We start from the raw sequence: 23,395 nt of genomic DNA, 5'->3' as shown, positions 1-23,395 counted from the left end.
CAAGCGTCACCTGGGAGGAGGAACCTCAAGGGAGAAGATAGCCCCCACCAGACTGGCCTTGGGGAAGCCCGTGCTGCCCCGGAGGGAAGGACGGTGGGAAGGACCGCGGTGCACGGTGGGAAGGCCTGTGGTACACTGACTAATCTCTGACGCGGAGGGCCCAGCTGACTGTGGCAGTGCCCTCTCTGGACCGGTCTTATGGGTACTATAAGAGAGCAGCTGAGCAGGCATGAGGAGACCACAAGGAAGCAGCATGCCTCCGCGGTCCTGCCTTGAGTCGGCCCCGCCTTCCTTCAGGGATGGATGGAGTTCCACCGGAGAGTTGTAAGCGAAATAAACCCTCTCTCTCTCTCTCCTCACCAGGCTGTTTTGTCACATCCATAGAAACCCTACCTAAGACAGCAACTATTATTACAGATTATTTTTTTGAAGAGTAATGGTCAGCTCTTATGAAGAAATTTGTAAAGCATAAAGTATTTCTGGAGTCATAAATGTTTTCTAATTCAATTTTAAGGTTCTCTTAAGTTTATGTTTAAAAAGTTGCAATAGTCATATTTTAGATTACGTGGACACAATGGCTTCCAAAGTGATTTACAAGAATAATTTTGGATATGTGAGTTCTGACTGCTGCTTGAATATGATACAACTCCACTTCACCCACTAGCATTCTGATTACCTAGGTCAGAAGGACTCCAAATCTGAATTTTTATTCTATCTTTTATTAGTTTATTTATTTACCCCTTTCTGTGTAGTTCTGGCTGTCCTGGAACTCACTCTGTGGACTAGGCTGGCCTGGGAAGGAAATCCATCTGCCTCTGCAGCCAGAGTGCTCAGATGGAAGGCGTGGGCTTTAAAACCAACCTGGCGTTGGCTTTTTATTGCTAAGAGTAGATTTCTGTTTTCTAAGATATTTTTATGATAAATGTGAAATATTTATTAGAGTGTTATATTAATCTTTAGATTATAGCTGAAGAAGCCAATATTTTAAGAAATGGTAAGTGACCTGTGAAAGCTCACAGGACAGCAGCAGACTCGTGCTTACCAGGTCTGTGAGTATTTAATACACAATCACACTGTTTTCTACATAACAACAGTAAGGTCTGTTCCATGCCATGTCCTGCTCCAAATTTCCTGTAAAGTTTCATATTAATATTACCTTGGTTGTTTGAACTATTAAACATTTTAGGAGAAGTGACTTCTGAATTTACAGGGCGGCAATTCTGAGACGCTTCATTCTGGGTGAACGATGGAAGATACATTCTTTCTGGAGGGTTAAGATAGCTCCCAATTACACTTGGTGATAATTCAGAATCCATTGTCTGTGGAAAACAAAAGAGATACAGTATAGTGTCACTGTTTCCATCTGAAGGACAGATTCAGTACATAAAAAATGATGCAACACAGTTATATACTACATAGTTTTATCTTTATAAACTTAATTATCACAACTTCAACTAGATTAAACTCAGCAGTAACAGAAAGAAAAATGGCTACTGAGGTAGTTTGAATGTAATTAGCCCCATAATTTATAGGGAGTGGCACTATTAGGAGGTGTGGACTTGTTAAAGTCGGTGTGGTCTTACTGGAGGAAGTGTGTGACTGTAAGGGGGGGATTGAGGTCTCCTATGCTCAAGCCACACCTAGTTCAGTTCATTTCCTGCTACCTGCAGATCAAAATGTAGGACTCTCAGCTCCTTCTCCAGCACCATGTCTGCCTGCACAATGCCATGTCCTGCCATGATGATAATGGGCCTCTGAACTTAAGCCACCCCAATTAAATGTTTTCCTTTATAAAAGTTGCCGTGGTCATGGTGTCTCTTCACAGCAATAGATACCCTAAGACAGACTTGCTCATAGACCATACTGGTCATGAACTTAGGAGCCTCCCTCCTTGGCCTCTAGAGAGCAGGGATTGGAGGTATGCATATAATGCATTTTGGAATTTCCATATTACATTTTCACTTTTTTGCATTAAGAGCCAGGGCCTTGCGCATGCCTAACAGGTACTCTACCAGTGAGCTATATTGTAGCAATTCCTGGTTTTAAATTCACATTTCACAAAAATGAGGAATTCTTTTAGGTTGATTTTCAATCATTTTCTTCTGGGAATGTGGCTCAATGGTAGAGTGTTTGCCTAGCATGTCAAAGCCCTTGTTTTGACCTTCTGTGTCACAAACAAATACACACCCACTCTTCTGCAAAGATGATTTCTGTTCATTCCTGGTAGGTTTCTGCAATGTCTGAACCCCATTTAACCAACTTTTAGATGAAGACTTTTTTTTTGATGAGATATAAATTCAAACTTGAAATTCACAGGAACAAGGACTGTGATGAAAAGTTCTCAGGACAGAAGGGCCACTCCAATCAAAGCCAAGGTTGAGAATGGGAGTGTAAACAACCTGTAGACTGAGTAAGAAGTATCAGAACATAATTATACACATAAGTACACTGTAATTTCAAGCTTAAAAAGAGTAATGACTTTATAGAACTACCCATAATGCCCATTAAATTTCAGAAACTCAGAAGCAACTTAATCTTCAGTGACCATTATATAAAATGTGTTAATAGGCTCACTTATCTTATAGTTAATATACTGATCTTTTGACACTGAAAATGATCTACTGAGTGTAATATATAATTAACTTTAAAACAATCTTTTGTACATTTGAAAGAAAAAAACTCCCCCATTTTGCGCCATCACAGTAAGATGAATCCTGGCAAGAAAAATGCAGAGCAAACGTTTGATAAGTGGGATATTTTGCATGGTCCTATAGTGAAGCCACATTGGTTGCTTAAAATATGCAGAAAAAATAATTATATAGAAAAACCAAGTAACACTAATCAGTTGATTCAAATGAGCATCACCTGTGAGGAGCAGTGGTTACCACATGCCTCTTGATAGGCAGTCCTAAGAAGCACACAGGAGCCCCTGAGCTGGCCAAGAGCGCATCTGAATAGCAAACGGGGAAACATTACAAAAGCCCCAAATGGCAATCATTCAGTTTTTAAAAGGGAGGAGGTGGGCGGTAATTGCTTTCTTCAAAAGTGTTAATGTCATAAAACACAATCATATGTCCACATGTACATCCCAAAGAGCTGAGAGCAACCTCTCTAGAGAGTGCTGAGGCCAGTGTACACTCATCATCCTAGCACTAGTCCAGGCCAAGGCAGGAAGAGCATGAGTTTGATGCTGCTAGTCTGCGCAACACAGGAATACCCTGTCTAAAACAAATAAACAGAAAGAACAGAACATAGCCAGTAATATTTACCAACCTAAAAATATCCATTGGCAGGTGAACAAAATGTAGTGTTATAATGCACACCCAAAGCAGAATGCTAGCCTTGAAAAGGAAGCAAATTCTGACATACGCTCTATTTATGACCTCGAGGATATTATGTTAAATGAAACAAGCCCCACACAAAAACGATGACACCTTATCATTCCATTTATAGGTGGTATCTAACTTAGTCCAACTCAGAAACAGAAAGCGAATGGTGGACCCAGAAAGGAGTGGGATTCTACTTTTAGTTTTTCCAGAGTAGGGTCTGGGGATTGGATGCAGAGCAATGTGTGCTGGGGGAGAAATGCTTCAGGACAAGGTAAGATCTGTGAGTGTCAGAACTAAAGCAGAGTGCCATGATGGGAGTGCAGAAGGGAAATCCCTCAGCTTCCCCTGACTGACAAAGTTAGAGTGGATTTGAAAATGGCTGTTTAGATAAATACGGCAGAATCAACATAGTCACTGACTCTTGAACTCTCTCATAACCCATTAAAACAATTTTCAAAGAAAAAAACACACAAAGAGATCAGGATAGTAACTACCACACTCTGGAAAAGAGCCAGCAGACGTATAAACAGCCATGAAAAGGCAGACTCCAGCCCAAATGAGTAGAGACTTAACTTCAGCCTCAGAAGCCCAATGTCTAGGAAACACCCACACCTCCTTAGGTGGCAGTTAAGACTGAAGAGAAGAGAAGTGGGTGAAACTCAGACGTAAACACACGCCCAGCCCTCCCCTCCCCTCCCCCACCTCTTCCAGCAGCCTTCATCTGGGTGCCATACTCTCAACTGGGAAGAGCACAATCTTCGTTTCTTTTCTGTTTTTTCTTCTCCCACCTCTTTTCCTTTAAAAAGATTTTTGAAGGACTGTCCCATCTTGTCTTGGCAAAGTTTGGCAGTCACTTTCTTTTGTGTCCTGCTTGTCCAATTTGGACAGCATACTGTCAGCAGTTGAGGCAAGGGCATCTTCTTGTCCAGTGGCTAACTTTTGCCACAAAGAAAATAAACTCCATATGGAATTTCTTTGATGCCCATCGTCTTCCCTGAAGTAGATTGGTGCTTCCAGGAGCAGACATGTCTCATAGTCATAAAAACAAAACAAAACAAAACAAAAAACCCAAAAAAACAAAAACCCTTATGTTATTAAAACTTCTTAAATGCCATATTCTGTGTATCTCTGAAGTGTTTGAAGACAACCTATCTATCTAAAATATATCTGTTTGACCTTGGAAACATACTAACATGACTACAAGTTTGATTGTAATAAGTGACTAACTACTAACTTGTATTTCTTTATTATCCTATATAGTTTAATAATAACTTTCAAGGACTAAAATTTTACATTACATTGTTAAATGAACTGTATAGGTATGATACCTTAAACAAGAGTAGAAACATATGTACAGTATGTTTTAACAAAAATAATCTAAAATTTATATCAATATATAAAACTATCTTAAACAAGAGTAGAAACATATATAAAGTATGTAACACAAATCTTAAAAGGTCTTAATTAAAAACAAACCTGGGCTGGGTGGTAGTGGCGCACGCCTTTAATCCCAGCACTTGGGAGGCAGAGGCAGGCGGATCTTTGTGAGTTCGAGGCCAGCCTGGTCTACGGAGCGAGATCCAGGAAAGGTGCAAAGCTACACAGAGAAACCCTGTCTCGAAAAAAACAAAAAACAAAACAAAACAAAACAAAAAAACCTGGAGCCAGGTATTGGGCTGAACACTGGAAGATCAGAGAAGCAGAACAAGCCACAGCTTCCTCAGCCTTGCCCATTCCTCAGCTGATCCTGTTTCCTCAGACTGGAAGCTTCTGAGTCCTCATCCAGAATGAATCTCAGCTTAACTGCTGCTAAAAGCCTAAAAGCTTAACCAGTTCTGGTTCCTGGGTTTCATGCCTTATATACCTTTCTACTTTCTACCATCACTCCCTGGGGTTAAAGGTGTGAGTTACCAGGCCTGGCTGTTTCCAGTGTGGCTTTGAACTCAGAAATCCGGATGGATCTCTGCCTCCCAAGTGAAAGGATTAAAGGTGTGTGTGCCACCATTTTCTGGCCTCTATGTCTATCTAGTGGCTGTTCTGTTCTCTGACCCCAGATAAGTTTATTAGGATGCACAATATATTGGGGAACACAATATATCACCACAAAAGCATAACAAAAATAACCTCAAATTTGTATCAATATACAAAAATCCAAGCCAATGTAAAATATTTAAGACTAGTAGTTACTTTTTTTGGTGTAAAAGTAGATTCAATAATCTACCCTTTTATCCTTCAGTCTAATGCTCTCCCAACTGAGCTATTTCGGCGGCGTCTACCCTTTTATCCTATTTCTGTATCTCCTCTTTTTCATTTTAGAATGAGATACCTGAATCTAATCTCCTTTGTCCAGCCTTTTTACTGACCATAACCAACAATAACAATAACCAACACCCCTAAACTATGGCAAATATCCATAACCCACTAAATGACCAAAAACCACCCACCCCACCTCTTGGGAATGTGGGTGTTGTGTTCTTAAAATTACTTTCTATTTTCTGGGGACAACGGCATCTTTAGTGGACCCTGAAAAAAATTGGGATAATTGTCAAGTCCTGGGAGAGCTAGCTGTAACATTTGTTGTCCAGTCTCTGTGTAATGGGAAATTGCAGGGCTTATCTTAAGTCCTGGCTAGAATAGTCTGTGAAGCTGGAACATCTCAGCTAGCCACCTTGAAATTGTCCTGAGCAGTTTGTACTCCAAAGCTGATCTTTAGGTGGTGTTTGTCAGCTTAGTGGCATTACCACAATCCGGGTGAAATCGTCATTGTGGGACCTCATTGTTCTTTTGGGGGCTTCAAAGGTTGCAAAGGTTGCTGTTTAGTATGGTCATGGTTTACTGCAGAAAACTAAGACATTTTAAATGTAATATGCAGCAGGTCTCAAAGAGGTTAAAGGACTATAATTTGTTATGTACATTCAGAGTACAAAAACTTTAATTTCTAGTTACCTGATAGAGACTCAAACCTGAAATCATGTACAGGAAGCTAGATGAAGCCTTTTTCTAGAATTAGTTAGTGCTCTATATGACCATTAACAACATGATAAAAAATTTAAAATACATATGTTAATCTTATAAATTTTGATATTTATAAGAATAGTTTTAAAGAGTCAAAATAAAACCAAAGGATCATGAGTTTAGTGGCAATAGAATAGTCCTTTAATTTTGGTTTTTCTTCTGTCCCACACTAGGTGGCTCTTCTGACATGAGACAGAGATTTTGCATTTTCCTTTTAACAAGCATGTTGGGTTTAGAGAAGGAGAGAGCCACATTCCAACTCCAAAGCCAGCTTTAATTTTTAATTGGACTGGGACTACAAAAAGATCATTTGTATTATATGTCTGTAGAGAACAGTAGAAACAAACATTTGGGAAGATGTATGAAATTTTATCCTGTTGGAAATTGTGGTGATAATCTAATTGTACTGAATTATTATTTTGATTGTATGTTAATAAATAAAGTTGTCTGGGAGTCAGAGCTATTAGAGCCATAGCAAGAGTGTGGCGGTGGTGGCACACGCCTTTAATCCCATAAGATCTCTGTGTGTTCAGGGATACAGCCAGCATTGGAGACATATGCCTTTAAGACCTAGGGGGCTGTACATTCAGACAGTGATGAGGCAGTCATGTGTTTGGGTTTACAACCAATGAGAAGGCAGAACAACATACTTTAAAAAAACGAACCGACAGGAAGTAGGTCTCTTTTTTCGCGAAGCTGGGACAGCAGGAGGAAGGGTGAGATTTTAGCTCTGAGCTCTGACTTCTTGGCTTTCTCTTTTACATTGTTTCTGTGTTTCTTATTTAATAAGACGGCTGGTTACATCTACATCTGGCGCCCAACGTGACAAGAATCCATTAAAAACCGCTTGGCTTGACGGCAGGTCCGCTTTCCCCGCAAGGGCGGCAGGCGGTGGCAGGCGGCGGAGGAAGCGGCAGGAAGCGGCCGGTGTCTTAGTCCGAGCTGCCGGCGTCCTAGTCCGAGCTGCCAGCTTCCTAGTCGGCACAAGAGGGAACACGTGGCTGCATTTAAGCTTTAGCCGGCTACGCTTTCTTGTGCGTTCTCTCTTTCCTTTCTCTCTCTCTCTCTCTCTCTCTCTCTCTCTCTCTCTCTCTCTCTCTCTGGATTTACACCTGGGACACTAGGTGGCTGCTTTGAAAATCCCCTCGGATTTCTACTGTTCTACGCAGATTTGGTAAGTCATAATATATCAGATATTTTAAAGGAAACTATCTAAAAGAGAATTTTTTCCACATTAAAAAACAAATGGGTTTTATGTGTACATTGGAAGAAAATTGGTTTTTGTTCGAAATTTTAGGCAGTCTGGCAATGGAACAACTATATAATATTAGTGTTGGTGGAATTATGCACCTTATCACTATAATTATCCACATTTTAATATTTAAAAAGATAGTCAATTTAAGTGCCAGGATAACAGCTTTAGAAGAACTTGTTAAACCTGTAAAAATTCAGACAGAAGAAATTAACAGTGAAGTTGTTTCAAGTCGGGATCATAAGGTTGCAGAAAGAAAGCCTGTTTTCACACAGTCACCCTTAATTTATCCTGTAACTGTACAGCAGATGCCTGATCAAATGGCTACACAAAATACTTGGGCTCCAATTGAAATGTTGGATTTAAAAAGGTTTAAGGAGGCAATAGTATCTTATGGCATGCATTCCCCATATGTAAAGCAAATGTTAAACACTTGGTCAACATATAATAGGATAGTACCACAGGACTGGCGGGACCTCGCACAAGGTGTTCTGGAACCCAGCCAGAGACTTCAATTTCTGACTTGGTTTAAGGAGGAGGCTAAAAACATAGAAAAACAATGGAGGGATAAAGGAATACAAGTTTGCCAGGATCAGCTTATGGGCGAAGGCCAATATGCTTCAGCACAAGCACAATGTTTATATGATGTCCAAACCCTAATTTTATGTCGAATGGCAGCCTTGAATGCATGGGACAAAGTTGAGGAACCAGGAAAAAAATCTGAGTCATTTACAAAGGTGAAGCAAGGCCCAAAAGAGTCTTTTACAGATTTTTTACAAAGACTGGCTTCAGCAGTAAAGAGAATGGTCTCGGATTCAGAAGCTGGTAAGGCAATAATTGAATCTTTGGTCTTTGAGAATGCGAATGCAGCATGCAAAAGAATAATCAGGCCATTAAGGGCAAGATCTGCACCTATGGAAGATTGGATTAGAGAAACAATTAATGTTGAAGCTGATGAGCATGATGATACATGGGTAGGAGAAGTAATTTCAAAAGGTTTGAGGAGTGTTAGATGTTTTGGATGTGGAAAGCAAGGACATTTGAAAAGGGACTGTAGACAGGTCATTTCCAGAAACAATGTTTCTTCAAGGAACAATGGCAACAGAATGCCCCTTCCTTCTGGAGTATGCAGAAGGTGTGGTAAGGGAAAACACTGGACCAACGAATGTAGATCAACAAAGGACAGACAGGGTAATCCTTTGCCTCAGTCTTCGGGAAACTCCCAGAGGGGCCTCAGGCAGGCCCCCAGTGCAAATCCAGTTCAAACCTTTCCGGCAGCCATAGAGGAAATGCCTGCTCTGGAGAGCGATTAAATAACCAAATGCCTATTGGAATAAATCATGCTTGTCAGAATGATGAAACAGAGAGAATAGAAAATTCAGGAGAAAACATAAAGAAAATTTTTTGGCAAACTTCTATTAATGAACAAAGACCAAAATTAACAATAAAAATAAATGGTGTTTTGTTGTCTGGTCTGGTAGACACAGGTGCGGACGTTACCATAATAGCACCAGAATTTTGGCATCCAACTTGGCCTCTTCAGGAGGTAAACGTTCAACTGTTAGGAATTGGGACATTATCTCAGGTGAAACAGAGTGCAAGATGGCTCGAATGTATAGGTCCAGAAGGACAGAGAGGAAAATTAAAACCATATGTGGCTAACATAACTATGAACCTGTGGGGTCGAGTCTTGTTGCAACAATGGAATACTCAGATTAACATCCCTCCAATCTCAGAAACAAATCATAAACTAGCACATGTTACTGAGAGAAATATTAGAAGATATTGTTCTAATGAGTGGTCACCAGCCATCCATATTATACAAGAACAGGGCACAATAACTGATGATCTTCCAAAGACACCAACAGCTCTACCTTTAAAATGGTTAACAGACAAGCCTGTATGGGTCCAGCAATGGCCTTTAACAACAGAGAAACTCCAGGCTTTAGAAGAGCTGGTAGAAGAACAGTTAAATGCTCAGCATATTGAAGAATCAACCAGCCCTTGGAATTCTCCTGTATTTGTTATTAAAAAGAAATCTGGTAAATGGAGAATGGTAACAGACCTTAGAGCAATTAACAAAGTAATTCAGCCAATGGGCTCTCTACAATCTGGGATGCCTTTGCCTACTCTGTTACCAAAAGGATGGCCTCTCATAGTTATTGATTTAAAAGACTGTTTCTTTTCAATACCCTTACAAGAAAAAGACAAAGAAAGATTTGCTTTTACAGTGCCTACTTATAATAATTCTCAACCGGTTAAAAGATTTCAATGGAGGGTCCTCCCACAGGGAATGTTGAATAGCCCAACTCTGTGCCAATATTTTGTACAACAGCCATTGGAAGTGATACGTAAAAAATTTCCTAAATCTATAATTTATCATTATATGGACGATATTTTACTAGCTGACTCAAATGCAGATACTTTAGAAATAATGTTTGAAGAAGTAAAGAAAATTTTGCCTCGCTGGGGATTACAAATTGCTCCTGAAAAGATACAAAGAGGAGATTCTATTAATTATTTAGGATATAAAATAGAGCTACAAAAAATTAGACCCCAAAAGGTGCAAATTCGGAGAGATAGACTACAGACTCTTAATGACTTTCAAAGATTATTTGGAGATATTTCTCATCTACGAACTATTGTTGGGGTAAAAAATGATGAACTGACTAATTTGTTCAAAACCTTAGAAGGTGACAAGGACTTAAATAGTCCAAGAGAATTATCACCTGAAGCTGAGAAAGAATTAGCCTTGGTAGAAAAGAAAGTGCATGAAGGACACGTGAATCGTATTGATCCAAAGCTGGATTGCATTTTGGTTATCTTACCTTCTAGGCGTTCTCCTACTGGAATATTAATGCAGAGGGAAGATATTATATTGGAATGGATATTTTTACCAAATAAACCAAATAAAAAATTAAAAACTTATGTGGAAAAAATCTCTGACTTGATTTACAAAGGAAAAATGAGACTTCGTCAATTAGCAGGCATAGACCCAGCAGAAATTGTCGTACCATTAACTAAGGAGGACATTGAAAAATTATGGACAGAAAGTGAACCTTGGCAAAGAGCTTGCAGTAATTTTTTGGGAGAAATTAACAGCAAATATCCCAAAAGCAATAGAATTGATCTTATAAAGAGAGCTGATTGGATCTTGCCTCGAATTGTACGGCAAAAACCCATATCTGGAGTTCGTACATTTTATACAGATGCCAACAAAGAAGGAAAGGCAGGTTACAAATCAGAAAATTTAAGTAAAGTGGTTCAAAGTCCGTATAATTCAGTTCAAAAATCAGAATTGTATGCTATTCTGTTGGTATTAATGGATTTTTCAGAACCTCTCAACATAGTAACTGACTCTCAGTATGCTGAAAGAGTGGTGTTACATATTGAGACGGCAGAATTTATCCCTGATGCTTCAGAATTAACTTCACTATTTATTCAATTACAAGATACAATCAGGAAAAGGAATCATCCTTTATATATAACTCACATTCGATCCCATACTGGTCTGCCAGGCCCTCTAGCACAAGGCAATGATGAAATTGATAAATTATTGATAGGAAATGTGCTGGAGGCCTCAGAATTTCATAAAAAACATCACGTTAATAGTAAAGGTTTAAAAAAGGATTTTTCCATAACCTGGCAACAAGCCAAAGAAATAGTAAAGAAATGTCCTACTTGTTCCTTCTACAATCAGACGCCATTACCAGCAGGATGTAACCCAAAGGGTACTCAGAGAAATGAAATCTGGCAGATGGACGTGTTTCACTTTGCAGAATTTGGAAAATTGAAATATGTACACCACACTATCGATACTTATTCAGGATTTCAATGGGCAACTGCTTTGAGTTCTGAAAAAGCTGATTCTGTAATCACTCATTTGCTAGAAGTTATGGCCATCATGGGTATACCTGCACAAATCAAAACTGACAATGCTCCATCATATGTCTCTGTTAAAATGAAACAGTTTTTTGCTTATTACAATATAAAGCATATTACAGGCATACCACATAATCCTACAGGTCAAGCAGTTATAGAAAGATCAAACAGAACTCTAAAGGATATGCTAAATAAACAGAAATGGGTAACAAAAACCCCCAGAAATAGACTGCATAATGCTCTTCTAACTTTGAATTTTCTGAATGCCAATGAGAAAGGAACAACAGCTGCAGAGAGACATTGGATAATAGAAAAAACTACAGAATTAAATCAGCCTATATACTTTAAGGATGTGCTGACCTCAGAATGGAAACCAGGGTATGTATTACATTGGGGACGTGGTTTTGCTTTTGTTTCTACAGGAGAAGATAAGCTGTGGGTACCATCAAAATTGATAAAGGTTCGATTTGAACAAGAGAGACCTCTTAATTAGAGGAGATGATAGTTCATCAACCAGCATGAACATCCAATTTAAACTAACTTGTATCAATAAAACATGCCTTTTCATTTCATCAGATAATAACTTGCCAAAAAGGAACATCCCCAAAATTAGTCTTGGGGAAAGGTTTTTGTTTTTGTCTTTTAGGAGAATGAAGGTTAAGGAATCTGAAGAACACTGGACAAATGAGACAACTGAAGAAAAGTGACAAATCATCTATCCCAAGAAACAGAGTGAAACTGTGTATGGGTATATATTATCTAAAAATTTTTTTATGTCTTCCTAAATGTTTGTTTCTGCTTTTCTCTAAAGATTTAACACTATTGGTCTTCTAACAGTCCCAGTTCAATTAAAATTTAAAGCTGACTTTGGAGTTGGAGAATGGCTCTCTCCTTCTTTAAAATCAAGCATGTTGTTAAAAGGAAAATGCAAACTCCCTGTATCATGCCAGAATAAGAGCCATCTTCTGCTATGGTATAGGACAAAAGCAAAATTAATTAAGGGACTATTCTATTACTAATCTCAACTCTTTAATTCTATTCTGATTCTTTAAACTTTTCTCAAAGTATAAATTTTATATCAAAATTTACAAGATTAATATATATATATACATTTTAAACTTTGTTAAGATATGAATGGTCACATAGAGTACTAACTAATTCTAGAAAAAAGGCTAGCTGCATATATATGTTTTTGTGTTCGAGTCTCTTATCAGTTTTCTGCAGGAAATCACGGCCAGGCCTAACATCAACTGAAGTCTCCAGAAAGAAGATGGGGCCCCACAACAACAACAATTCCACGTGGACAATAATAATATCATTAAGCTGACAAATATCATCCATAGATTAGCTTTGAACTATAAGATGCTCAGAGCAAATTTGAGATGACTAGCTGAGATGATCCAGTCTCAAAGACTACTTGAATAAGGACTTGAGATAAACCCTAAACTTTGGCATTATACACAGACTGGATAATGAAGGATATAGTTACCTCTCCTAGAATTTGACAATTAACCTAAAATTTTTCTTTCAGGATAAAGAAAACTTCGCCCATACCCAGCAGGAAGCAATTTTAAGAATACGACGCCCACATTCCCAAAGAGGTGGTGTGGGGCGGGTGGTTTTTTGGTCTTTTTAATGGGTTTTGGGTCTGGGATAATTTTCAGTATTTAGGGGGGTTGGTTACAAGTTATTGTCAAGGGTTAGGAAAAAGGCTAAGCAAAGGAGATTAGATTTAAGGTTCTTGTTTAAAAAAAAAAAGAGAAAGAAAGAAAAGAAAAAGACAATTACTAGTTTTAAATACTTTACATTGGATTGAATTGTTTTATATTGTACACAAATTTGAAACTGATATTGTTAGAAAATGCAATATGTATATTTCTAATTGTATTTATTCCATCCATTTAACAATGTAATGCAAATTTCTGATCCTTGAATGTTATTATTATCAACTATTAGGATATAAAGAAATGAAAGCTAGTAGTTAGACATTATCATAGAACTTGTAGTCATATTAGATATGTTTTAAAAATTGAGCAGAGATGTTTTAGACAGGTCATCTTCAAACCCTTCAGAGATCTACAGAATATGGCATTTAAAATGTTTTAATAACTTAGAAAATTTTTCTTTTTTGAGACATGTCGGCTCCTGGCAGTACCAATCTACTTTAGAGAAAATATGGGCATTGAAGAAACTGCATATGGAGTCAACTTTCATTCTGGCAAAAGTTAGCCACTGGACAACAAAGTATCCTTGAATCAACAGGACAAAATGGACAGACAGATCACGAAACAAGGGACTACTGATTCTTGCCAAAACAAGTGTGGTTATGGCTTTATCAAAAGGCATCTTCTGAGGCCAGGACAATATGGCCCCATCCCTGAAGTGGCCTTCGCATCCGGAAAAGGTACGGTGCCCTTTTCTTCGAAGGCAGCTTAACAGGCAGAGGGCCGATGGATTCTGTTGTACAATGGAACAGCAGCTGAAAGCTCATGCCTCTCAAAAGTAGACTGGCATTTAATAGAGGGATGTGGAGAAGAAGGGGATGCTGAGATGAAGCCATATATACACAGCCAAGAAGAATGGACAGCTGAATTAAAAAACTGTCAACAATTTCCAGAATTTAAAATCCTGAATCATGACAGGACACTAGTGGAATTCAGGTGTTTCTGGTACGTGGACTGCTCTCACCCAATGTGAGGTTGAACTGTTGACCTTGTGTACATCCTACTTCACAAATGAGTCTGTCAGATACACTAAGCCTATAGGCTGAAGATGATGCCCCAACACTGTGGAGAAACCTCAGGTGACTGCCCAGGCAGCTGGCTGTTTCTGTCAACTCACAAAATTTTTTGGAAGTTGCTTGCATGCACTTCCTGTTTTTATTTTTGTTAGCTAATATTATTCCCTTCTTGGGTCTCTGAGGGAGTTGAAGATTAGTTAGTTATGGTTGAAGATTAGTTAGTTATAGTTGAACATTAATTAGGATAGAAAGTACATTAGATACATCTTGGAATTACCAAAATAGGATAGATAATGGAATTATTTTCTCTGATTTGTCAAATACCTGTTTAGGTATTTATTACTTGTATATATTGTATATAGTTATTGTACTTTTGTATATAGTTTTTCTTTTGTTAGTTATAACCTTTTGCTTTCTTTTTCTTTTTATTAAAATAGAAAAGGGGAAATGTGGTGATAATCTAATTGTACTGAATTATTATTTTGATTGTATGTTAATAAATAAAGTTGTCTGGGAGTCAGAGCTATTAGAGCCATAGCAAGAGTGTGGCGGTGGTGGCACACGCCTTTAATCCCATAAGATCTCTGTGTGTTCAGGGATACAGCCAGCATTGGAGACATATGCCTTTAAGACCTAGGGGGCTGTACATTCAGACAGTGACGAGGCAGTCATGTGTTTGGGTTTACAACCAATGAGAAGGCAGAACAACATACTTTAAAAAAACGAACCGACAGGAAGTAGGTCTCTTTTTTCGCGAAGCTGGGACAGCAGGAGGAAGGGTGAGATTTTAGCTCTGAGCTCTGACTTCTCGGCTTTCTCTTTTACATTGTTTCTGTGTTTCTTATTTAATAAGACGGTTGGTTACATCTACAGGAAATGTAATATACGAATAGGCCAATTTACTATTTTTCTTGGGACATTTTTTTCTGGATGATTTGTCCCTCTTTTTTTAGATGTCTCATTTGACCAGTGGTCTTTAGATTCCTTAGTTGGATGCATTCATTCTCTTGGAAAGACACAAGCAAAAACCTGCCCCAACCCTAACGTTTGGGAGTTACCATTTTGGCAAGTTATATATGTATGTTAGTTTATGATTTGTTTCTGAGATTGGAAGAACGTTAATCTGGGTATTCCATTGCTATATCAAATCACATCCCCATAAATTCATTGCTATGTTAGCCATATATGGCTTTAATTTTTCTCTCTATCCTTTTTGCCCTATACATTCGACCCATCTTGTACTTTGTTTTACCTGAGAGAAAATTCTAATCCCTAAAAGTTGAACATTTACCTTTGGAAGAGGCCACATTGGATGCCAATATTTGGGTGCAATTATTGTTACATCTGCCCCTGTGTCCACATGACTCACAATTACAATGTTATTTGTTTGTATTTTTAACTTTGGTCTTTGGTCATTAATAGAAGTTTGCCAAAACATTTGTTTTATGGTTTCTCCTGAAATTTTTGTTTTATCTTCTAAAGCTATTCTATCATTCACAGCAGTATGGTTTTTTGTTTTTTTTTGTTTTTTACAATAGGCATTAGGTCCTTTAATTGCTCTGGGGAGGAGTTTCCTCCACAGTGATAGGAAATGTTTGAACCAAATTTGACATGGGGGCCTATGAGAGGCCCCCAAGGCATTTCCCAAAGGCAAAGGGTTACATTATCTATCCCTTGTTGATCTGCATTCATTGGTCCAATGTTGGCCTTTGCCAAACCTTTTGTATACTCCAGAAGGCTGGGGCCTTCTGTTTGGGTTATCTCTGGAAAAAAACATTGTTTGTAGGAATGCCCTGACTACAATCCCTTAAAAAAAAAAAAAAAAAAAGATAGATTTATTTATTTATTATGTATACAGCGTATGTGACTGCAGGCCAGAAGAGGGCACCAGATCTCATTATGGATGGTTGTGAACCACCATGTGGTTGCTGGGGATTGAACTCAGGACCTCTGGAAGAGCAGTCAGTGCTCTTAACCTCTGAGCCAGCTCTCCAGCCCCTACAATCCCTTTTTATATGAACTTGTTTACCACAATTAAAACATTTGACATTTTGACTTTTCTTTAAGCCTTTGGAAATCATCTCTCCTATCCAAGCATCATCATGGTTATGAGATTCAGTATTGAATGTATGTTGGATCCATTCCTCTATGGGTGCTGATCTTATCTTTAAAGGCTCAATTACCCTTTTGCACTGTGAATTAACATTTTCAAAAGTCAAAGATTCAATTAATATTTATCTAACTTCTGGATATGATATCATTCTATTTACAGCTAAAGTCAATCTATGCAAAAAACTCAGTGAAGGCTACTTTTGGGCCTTGTATAATTTTAATAAATGGCTCAGTCCTCTTTCCTGATTTTTGACTCTTATCCCAAGCACTCAAAGCTGCTGTACAGCATAGGGACAAGGTGTGATCATCAAATGTAACCTGTCTTTCCACATCAGCATAAGGGACCTCACAAAGGATTTGATCTTGGGAAATCTCATAACCTCTAACCCTACCTTGATGTTCCATGGTTCTAACTTCATCTCTCCACCAAGTGTTCCATTGTAGCTGATGACCATATTCTGATACTTCTGTAACTAGATCTTTCCATTCTTGTGGAATAATTCTGTTCTGAGTGAACCATGAATTTAACATCTGCTTCACAAAAGGTGAATGCATGCCATATTCAAGAAACTATTGCTTCCTTAAATCTCTTCAAATCTAACATTTCTATAGGTTCCCAGTTAACTTCTGAATAGCCTTGGGGATGCCTGTCATCTGGTTGTCATTCTCAAATGGTAACTGGATAAATTAAGGTTGGTTTTCTAATAACCTTGGGCTGCTCACCTTCAGTTTCATAATGCCCTAGTGTGGTAAATTCTGCTCTAAACTCCTCTGTCTGTGTGTGATTATTTTTCTTAGTTCCATTAGTCTATCTTTCTGAGGACTTTATCTTATCAGTCAATTTTTCTTATTTGGCACTAATATCAAACAACTTTTTTTTAGGAATAAAATAGAATTACCAAATTGATAATTGACATCATGTCAATCCCAGATGTGCTGATTATTCCTTTATTTAATTGTTCCATTTTTAAACCATCCATTGCAGAACGATACAGAGACCTAACTCCATGTGTCAAAATGATTCCCATTTTTTTTTTTTTGTTTGTTTTGTTTTTTGAGACACGGTTTCTCTGTGTAGCTTTGCGCCTTTCCTAGATCTTGCTCTGTAAACCAGGCTGGCCTCGAACTCACAAAGATCCACCTGCCTCTGCCTCCCGAGTGCTGGGATCAAAAGGGTGCACCAATACTACCCGGCGATTCCCATTTTTAAGGTGTGGAAAAAACAACTTCAACTCCCCCCCCCCTTTTTTAAATCTAATTCCTGCCTTTAAGAAGTCCCAGTTGTCTCACCAAATCTGTGGGAAAAGGAGCCAAAGAGCCAGCCATCTGAAGTGGAGACAGGGAATGTGTGAAAGCATCAGGTGTGATGAGCGGGCTAGAAGTGAAAGCACAGAGCTGCCTCAAGGTAGAGCTGGCCGGTGGTGAAGGGCTCTCTCCAGCAGCATTTGGAGCCCAGGTGCCTGTGGAGTTTGGGGCTTATGAAGACTGCAGTAGAGAGGCTCCAATAGGAAAATGCCAGACTCACTCAGAGGGCTTGAGGAAGAAAAGGAGAAGACAGCCAGAGGCGCAGTTACTCCACCAGTTGCAGTTCCCATGTGCAGCTCCAGTGGGCACCTGTGGCTACAAAGCCACAGGAAAGGGGCTATACAGTGAATTTGTGACCCATGTTGGGTGCCAAATTAAGTGTTAATCTAATTTATCTTTTTTTTTTTTTTTGGAGCTGAGGATCGAACCCAGGGCCTTGCAAGCGCTCTACCACTGAGCTAAATCCCCAACCCATCTAATTAATCTTATCAATAAAAAATCAGGAATCAGATATTGGGGTAAAAACCTAAAAGATCAGAAAAGCAAAGGAGCAGTCACAATTGCTTCCTAACTCTCCAGCTCCTCCATCCATAAGGGGCCGCAATCCTCTCTGCCCCACCTTACTACTTTCTGTCTCCTCTCTGTCTACAGTCCTCCAAACCTCTATGGTCAATTTTGCTCAGCTAATGGCTGGCTCTGCCCTCTGACTCCAAGCAAGCTTTATTTGTCAGAACACAATTGGAGTGTCACACAACAGGGGAGCACACAGATGAGTCAACAGTATACCCAATCAAACGGTTTGCTTACATCATAACTAACCCTAGACACAGAGATCCGCCTGCCTCTGCCTCCTGAGTGCTGGGGTTAAAGGCGTGCGCCACCACTGCCTGGCTTAAATCTATAAAAGAAATACAAGAAAAAAATTCATAAAGAACATCAAAAAGTAAAAATTATTAAAATAAAAAAGCAATATCAAATGTGAGTCTTTTCTATCAAATACTATAAAACTTGCATCTAAGACAAGGAATAAAATCTTTGCCTCGCCTTTATGCAGATGTTTTAATACCCAACCCCATTGCTCCATTTTAGGAGTTTGATGACCTGGACAGTGACCTCTTTTTCTGTGCTCCAGTTCTTTTCAGACTAGCCAGCTGAAGAAGATTGTGAGGTTAGACCCCAACCAAGGGAAAAAGTTCAGCCACCATCTCACTAAAAACCAAATGCACCTCTTGCCTCAGTGTGTGCTGGCTCTTCTGGATCACACCCTCTTGATCAGAAGTAAAGTTTTCCTGTCCCAACACTTCAGCTGGAATAGTGGCCTCGTTCTCTAGGATCCTGAACTCATTTCTAACAAGCATACAGCAACTGAGAAGTAACTTGCCCGAGGTCATGCAGCTACTAGGTAGCAGAGCTGGGCAGTGAAAGTAGGCAGCCTAGATCTGAGGAGGGATGGCTCAGTGGTTTACAGTGGTTGCTGCTTTTGCAGAGGATCCAGGTTCAGTTCCAGCACCCACCTGACTTGGCTGATAACCATCCACAGCTCTAGTTCCTGAGGAGCTGGAACCCTCTTCTGACCTCCAAAGGCACCAGGCACACACATGGAACACTGACATACATGCAGGCAAAATATTTATACACATACAATAAAAATATTGTCTTTAGCAGATTTATGTAAGCTGTTTAGGTGGTTCAGCACTCAAGAATGGTTTGAAGTAAAATGAGCATTTGAAAGTCAGTGATGTATGAGTGAGTATTCATTTATTTATATATTTATTTATTTATTTATTCATACACGTGGCCCATCTCTAAGTGTGCCCTTCAGTTACTTGGTAAAGAATGCTTCTTAGGCCTGACTCAGGTTCACAGAAACAGAAATATATACTTTATATTAACTTCTCAATTGAGTCTTATGCAAATTAAAGATCACCAAAGAGGAATCAATAGAGAACTATCTCACATGACCTTCATTAAAGTGTCTTCACTGAGTGAGGACAGTTTCTGAAAGAGATGGAAAGGATTCAAGGAAGTGTCTGGTGGTCAATCACAGCCTCAGTTCCATTATAAAATGTCCTGTTCTTTTGTGTACCACAAGAAACAACAATTCCAAGACAGAAGAGCTAGAAGAGCATAAAAGAACATAAAGGGGAAAGATGCAATGAGGAACAAATGGAAAAGAAACCCATCACTCAGAACTGACACAGGTGGGTGAGAGGGCTCCCTGAGTAGACGCTCTGGCCAAAGGACCTGAGTTCGCTCCCCAGAACCCACACAAAGGTGGACGGAGAGAACTGACTCCACAATGCTACCCTCTGACCTCCACATTCATGCTGTGGCATAAGCAACCCCCATCACACACACAATAGAAAAAAATAAACATTTTAAACATTTTTTTCAAAATAAAAAAAATAATACAAAGGAAACTTGAAATTTTCTAGCTACATGACGGATTTTTATATAAAAACTGATGTTCTGGGGCTGGGGCGATGGCTCAGTGGGTAAATTGCTTGGCACACAAGCATGAGAACCCCAGTTGAGTAGGCAGAACCCACAAAAAGCCGGGTACTTAGTGTCTGTAATCTCAGTGCTCCTAGAGCAGGACCAGAACAGACAGGAGAGTCCCCGCAAGCGGCGGGCCAGCTAGTCTGTCGTATGTAGCCCACAAAGAATCCTGTCTCAAAGTAAAAAAAAGCTAGCTGTCCTCCACAAACAAGCTGTGACATGTGCCACATTCACACACAAAAACATGGATATACAAATGCACATACACATGCACACATAAACACACAGAAAGATTAAAAAGGAAAGAGTTAATATTCTAACACAGCTCTGCAACCTGAGTTCACAGTGTCAGCAAGGCCAAAAACAAAACCACAAAATAAATTTAAAAACCTTTTAGACAGGAGTTTAATTGAAAACAGTCCCAAAGGGTAAGGGTGTAGCTCAGTTGTGGAGTACGCTCTTAGCATGGGAAGGTCCCTGGTTAACCTCTAAAACCTCCTCTCCCCACAGACGGCATCGAGTTGGTGGCGCAAGTGACGAGGCAAGTCCGTCACAGGCCTCTCTCAAGTGATTTGTGTCGCACGAGTATATCACCACAGATGTGTCCTCAATCTCAGCCAATTATAGACTGTCTCCCCACTTTAGAAAGTTTTACAACTGCCAAAACTCCAAAGTACAAGCTAGTCTGAATGCTCAGAATCATTTTTCTCAGTGTGGGGCATATTTGGGGGTTCTCATTTTTACAAAGATTTTTATTTATTTTTTTTAAAGTACAAAACAGACTATTAAAGAGCACAAAATTTCTTTTTCATTCTCATCACATTTAGCCATCTTTAAAAATATTTTTTTAAATTTGTATATATATACAAATAATGTGTGTGTGTGTGTGTGTGTGTGTGTGTGTGTGTGTGTGTGTGTGTGTGTGTGTGTACAGGTGTGGAAGAGGCAGAAGAGGTGTTGGGTCCCCTGGAGTTGGAGTTACAGGAGTTAAAGGAGGTTGTAAGCATTATAGCTGGTGCTGAGAACTGAACCCAGATCCCTGCAAGAGCATCAGCCCTGGAAGAGCATCAGCCCTGGAAGAGCATCAGCCCTGGAAGGGCATCAGCCCTGGAAGGGCATCAGCCCTGGAAGGGCATCAGCCCTGGAAGAGCATCAGCCCTGGAAGAGCATCAGCCCTGGAAGAGCATCAGCCCTGGAAGGGCATCGAGTGCTCTTGGCTGCTGAACCATTGCTCCAGGCCCACATTAGCCATTCTTATTAAAGTCTGTTAAACACAACAAACAAACAACAACAAAGCCAGGGCAAGATGAGGTGGTTCACAGCAGCACTGTCTGGGACTTCAGGACAAAGGCAAAACCCTGCACAGACCCTGGTAATGGTCCAGACACAACAGGATGAAGAGTCAGCTTTGTTCTCACCAGGGATCATGATTTACAGTCCCAGTATGACAAACCATTTTTCCTTGAACTCAAAGCCACTAACTTAATAGTCTCATTATATTCAGAGTACCCTTGCTCTTTATAAAAATGAACAAAAAACAAACTCTAACCCCTTCCTTTTCGGTGACACTTTTATTTTTTTTAAAGTGCAGTCCTGCTTCAAACAGATTTGCCATTTTTTTCCAAGGAGTGTGGAAACACTGAACAAATTACATTTGTTCTGGAAGCCTGTAAAACCACAAACTGCACTGGATAACAAGCACATCACCCAATAGTTACTACTAGAGGACTAAAAGTCCATCAGTGAAAACAAGCACAGCTGACAACTGATCGCTGTAGGAGCTTGTGAGGTCAGATGTGTGACCTTCCAAATAAACCAAGTATACACACACCCAGGCTCTTCCGTGTCTCAGCAGGTAGAGGTCCTAGGCCTTCTCACACTACCATCCAGTGCATAGCAATTCCTCTCATCTGGATTGACTGCTATCCTTACCAAAGCATCAGCCTCACTCAGGAAAGCCATAGCCTACCTAGGAGACAATGGGTACATCCTATGTCTGTAAGCATGTAAGCACAGGGGTTGTTTATGAGACAGGATTTCTCTGTGCAGTCCTGACTGGCCTGGAACTGGCTCTGTAGCCCAGGCTGGCCTGGAACTCAGAGATCTGCCTGCCTCTGCCTCCCGAGTGCTGAGATTAAAGTTGTGTGCCACCACACAGGAATTTTTTTAATACATAGAAAGTTAAGTAACATTTCCCATAGCCTTATCTTCAGTTAAGTTTTCTGTCCCATAGACATACAGGAACATGGGCTCTATACAGTCACATTATAATATTGTGTCTATGTGGATCTGAGGAAACTTTTTAAAATTAAGTGTCATTATCTTTATTGGTATTTTGCCTACATGTCTGTCTCACAGGTATGCGTAGTATCTGTGGGGGCCAGAAGGGGGCATTAGATCTCTGGAACTATGGATCAGGTCTTTCCTGCTGGACTTCCTGTGGGACTGCCAGGCCCCAAATAATCATATTATTAGTAATTATGAAAGCTTGGCCTTTGGCTTAGGCTTGTTTCCAACTAGCTCTTATAATTTAAATTAAACTAAACCTAAAATTGAACCTGTTTCTACTAATCTACATTCTAACATGTGGCTTTTTATTTATCCTTCATTCTCTATGTCTGACTTCTTCAGTATCTCACTGGTGAATCCCACATGCCTAGATGACAACCCTGAGTTCCCCTCTCTCCCTGGAAGTCCCGCCTAGTCTATCCTGCCTAGCTATTGGCCATTCAGCTTTTTATTAAACCAATCAGGTACCCTAGGCAGCAAGGTAAGACGGCAACACATCTTTACACAGTTTGCTCAAATATCCTGCAAAAGAACTGGAATTCCATATGGTTTTGAGCCACTGTGTGAGTGCTGAGGATCAAACCCAGGTCTCTGGAAGAACAGCCAGTGCTCTTAATTGCTGAGCCACCTCTCCAGCCTCAGGGCCCATTTTTAATGTCAACAGACTGAGTAACTCTTAGGACAAAATCTTTTAGTATAATTTACATATAATACTTAGTTGAAAGTCTTTTTTTTTTTAATGCCCATAATCAGAGGAGGGGTTTGGAGGGATAATTAATACCAAGGATATTTGAAAGAGTCATGTTGGAACATACTATTTTTCCTAAACACACACACACACACACACACACACACACACACACACACACACACACACACAAAACAGCCTGTTGAGTCAGTTCACATGGGGGAGTATGTCATCCCAGAAGCCACAGTTTCCAGATAAAAGCCCAGTGCCAGGTGTCAGCCTCC

General features: G+C 39.6%; 1 protein-coding gene across 7 annotated transcripts in view; it reads right to left on the bottom strand.

Moving 5' to 3' along the window:
* Cep57l1 (centrosomal protein 57 like 1) overlaps nt 1-23,395 on the bottom strand; it is a 66,889-nt gene that overhangs the window by 22,971 nt on the left and 20,523 nt on the right. For 5 of the 7 annotated variants that reach the window (XM_042262013.2, XM_006982773.4, XM_076552395.1 and 2 more), the window contains 2 exons: nt 2,188-2,406; nt 1,157-1,319 (listed from right to left, as the gene is read on the bottom strand). In XM_042262013.2, the coding sequence (XP_042117947.1) occupies nt 1,157-1,316 (160 nt within the window). In that variant the 5' untranslated portion in view covers nt 1,317-1,319; nt 2,188-2,406. Of the gene's footprint in view, nt 1-1,156; nt 1,320-2,187; nt 2,407-2,865; nt 2,946-23,395 lie in introns of those variants that run through there. The other 2 variants (XM_076552396.1, XM_076552393.1) reach the window with 2 other exon arrangements.

Source organism: Peromyscus maniculatus, chromosome 16 (assembly GCF_049852395.1).
Source record: "Peromyscus maniculatus bairdii isolate BWxNUB_F1_BW_parent chromosome 16, HU_Pman_BW_mat_3.1, whole genome shotgun sequence".
NCBI lineage: Eukaryota > Metazoa > Chordata > Mammalia > Rodentia > Cricetidae > Peromyscus > Peromyscus maniculatus.
Note: the sequence above shows the minus strand (reverse complement) of the source record. Positions and strands in the feature narration are given on the sequence as shown.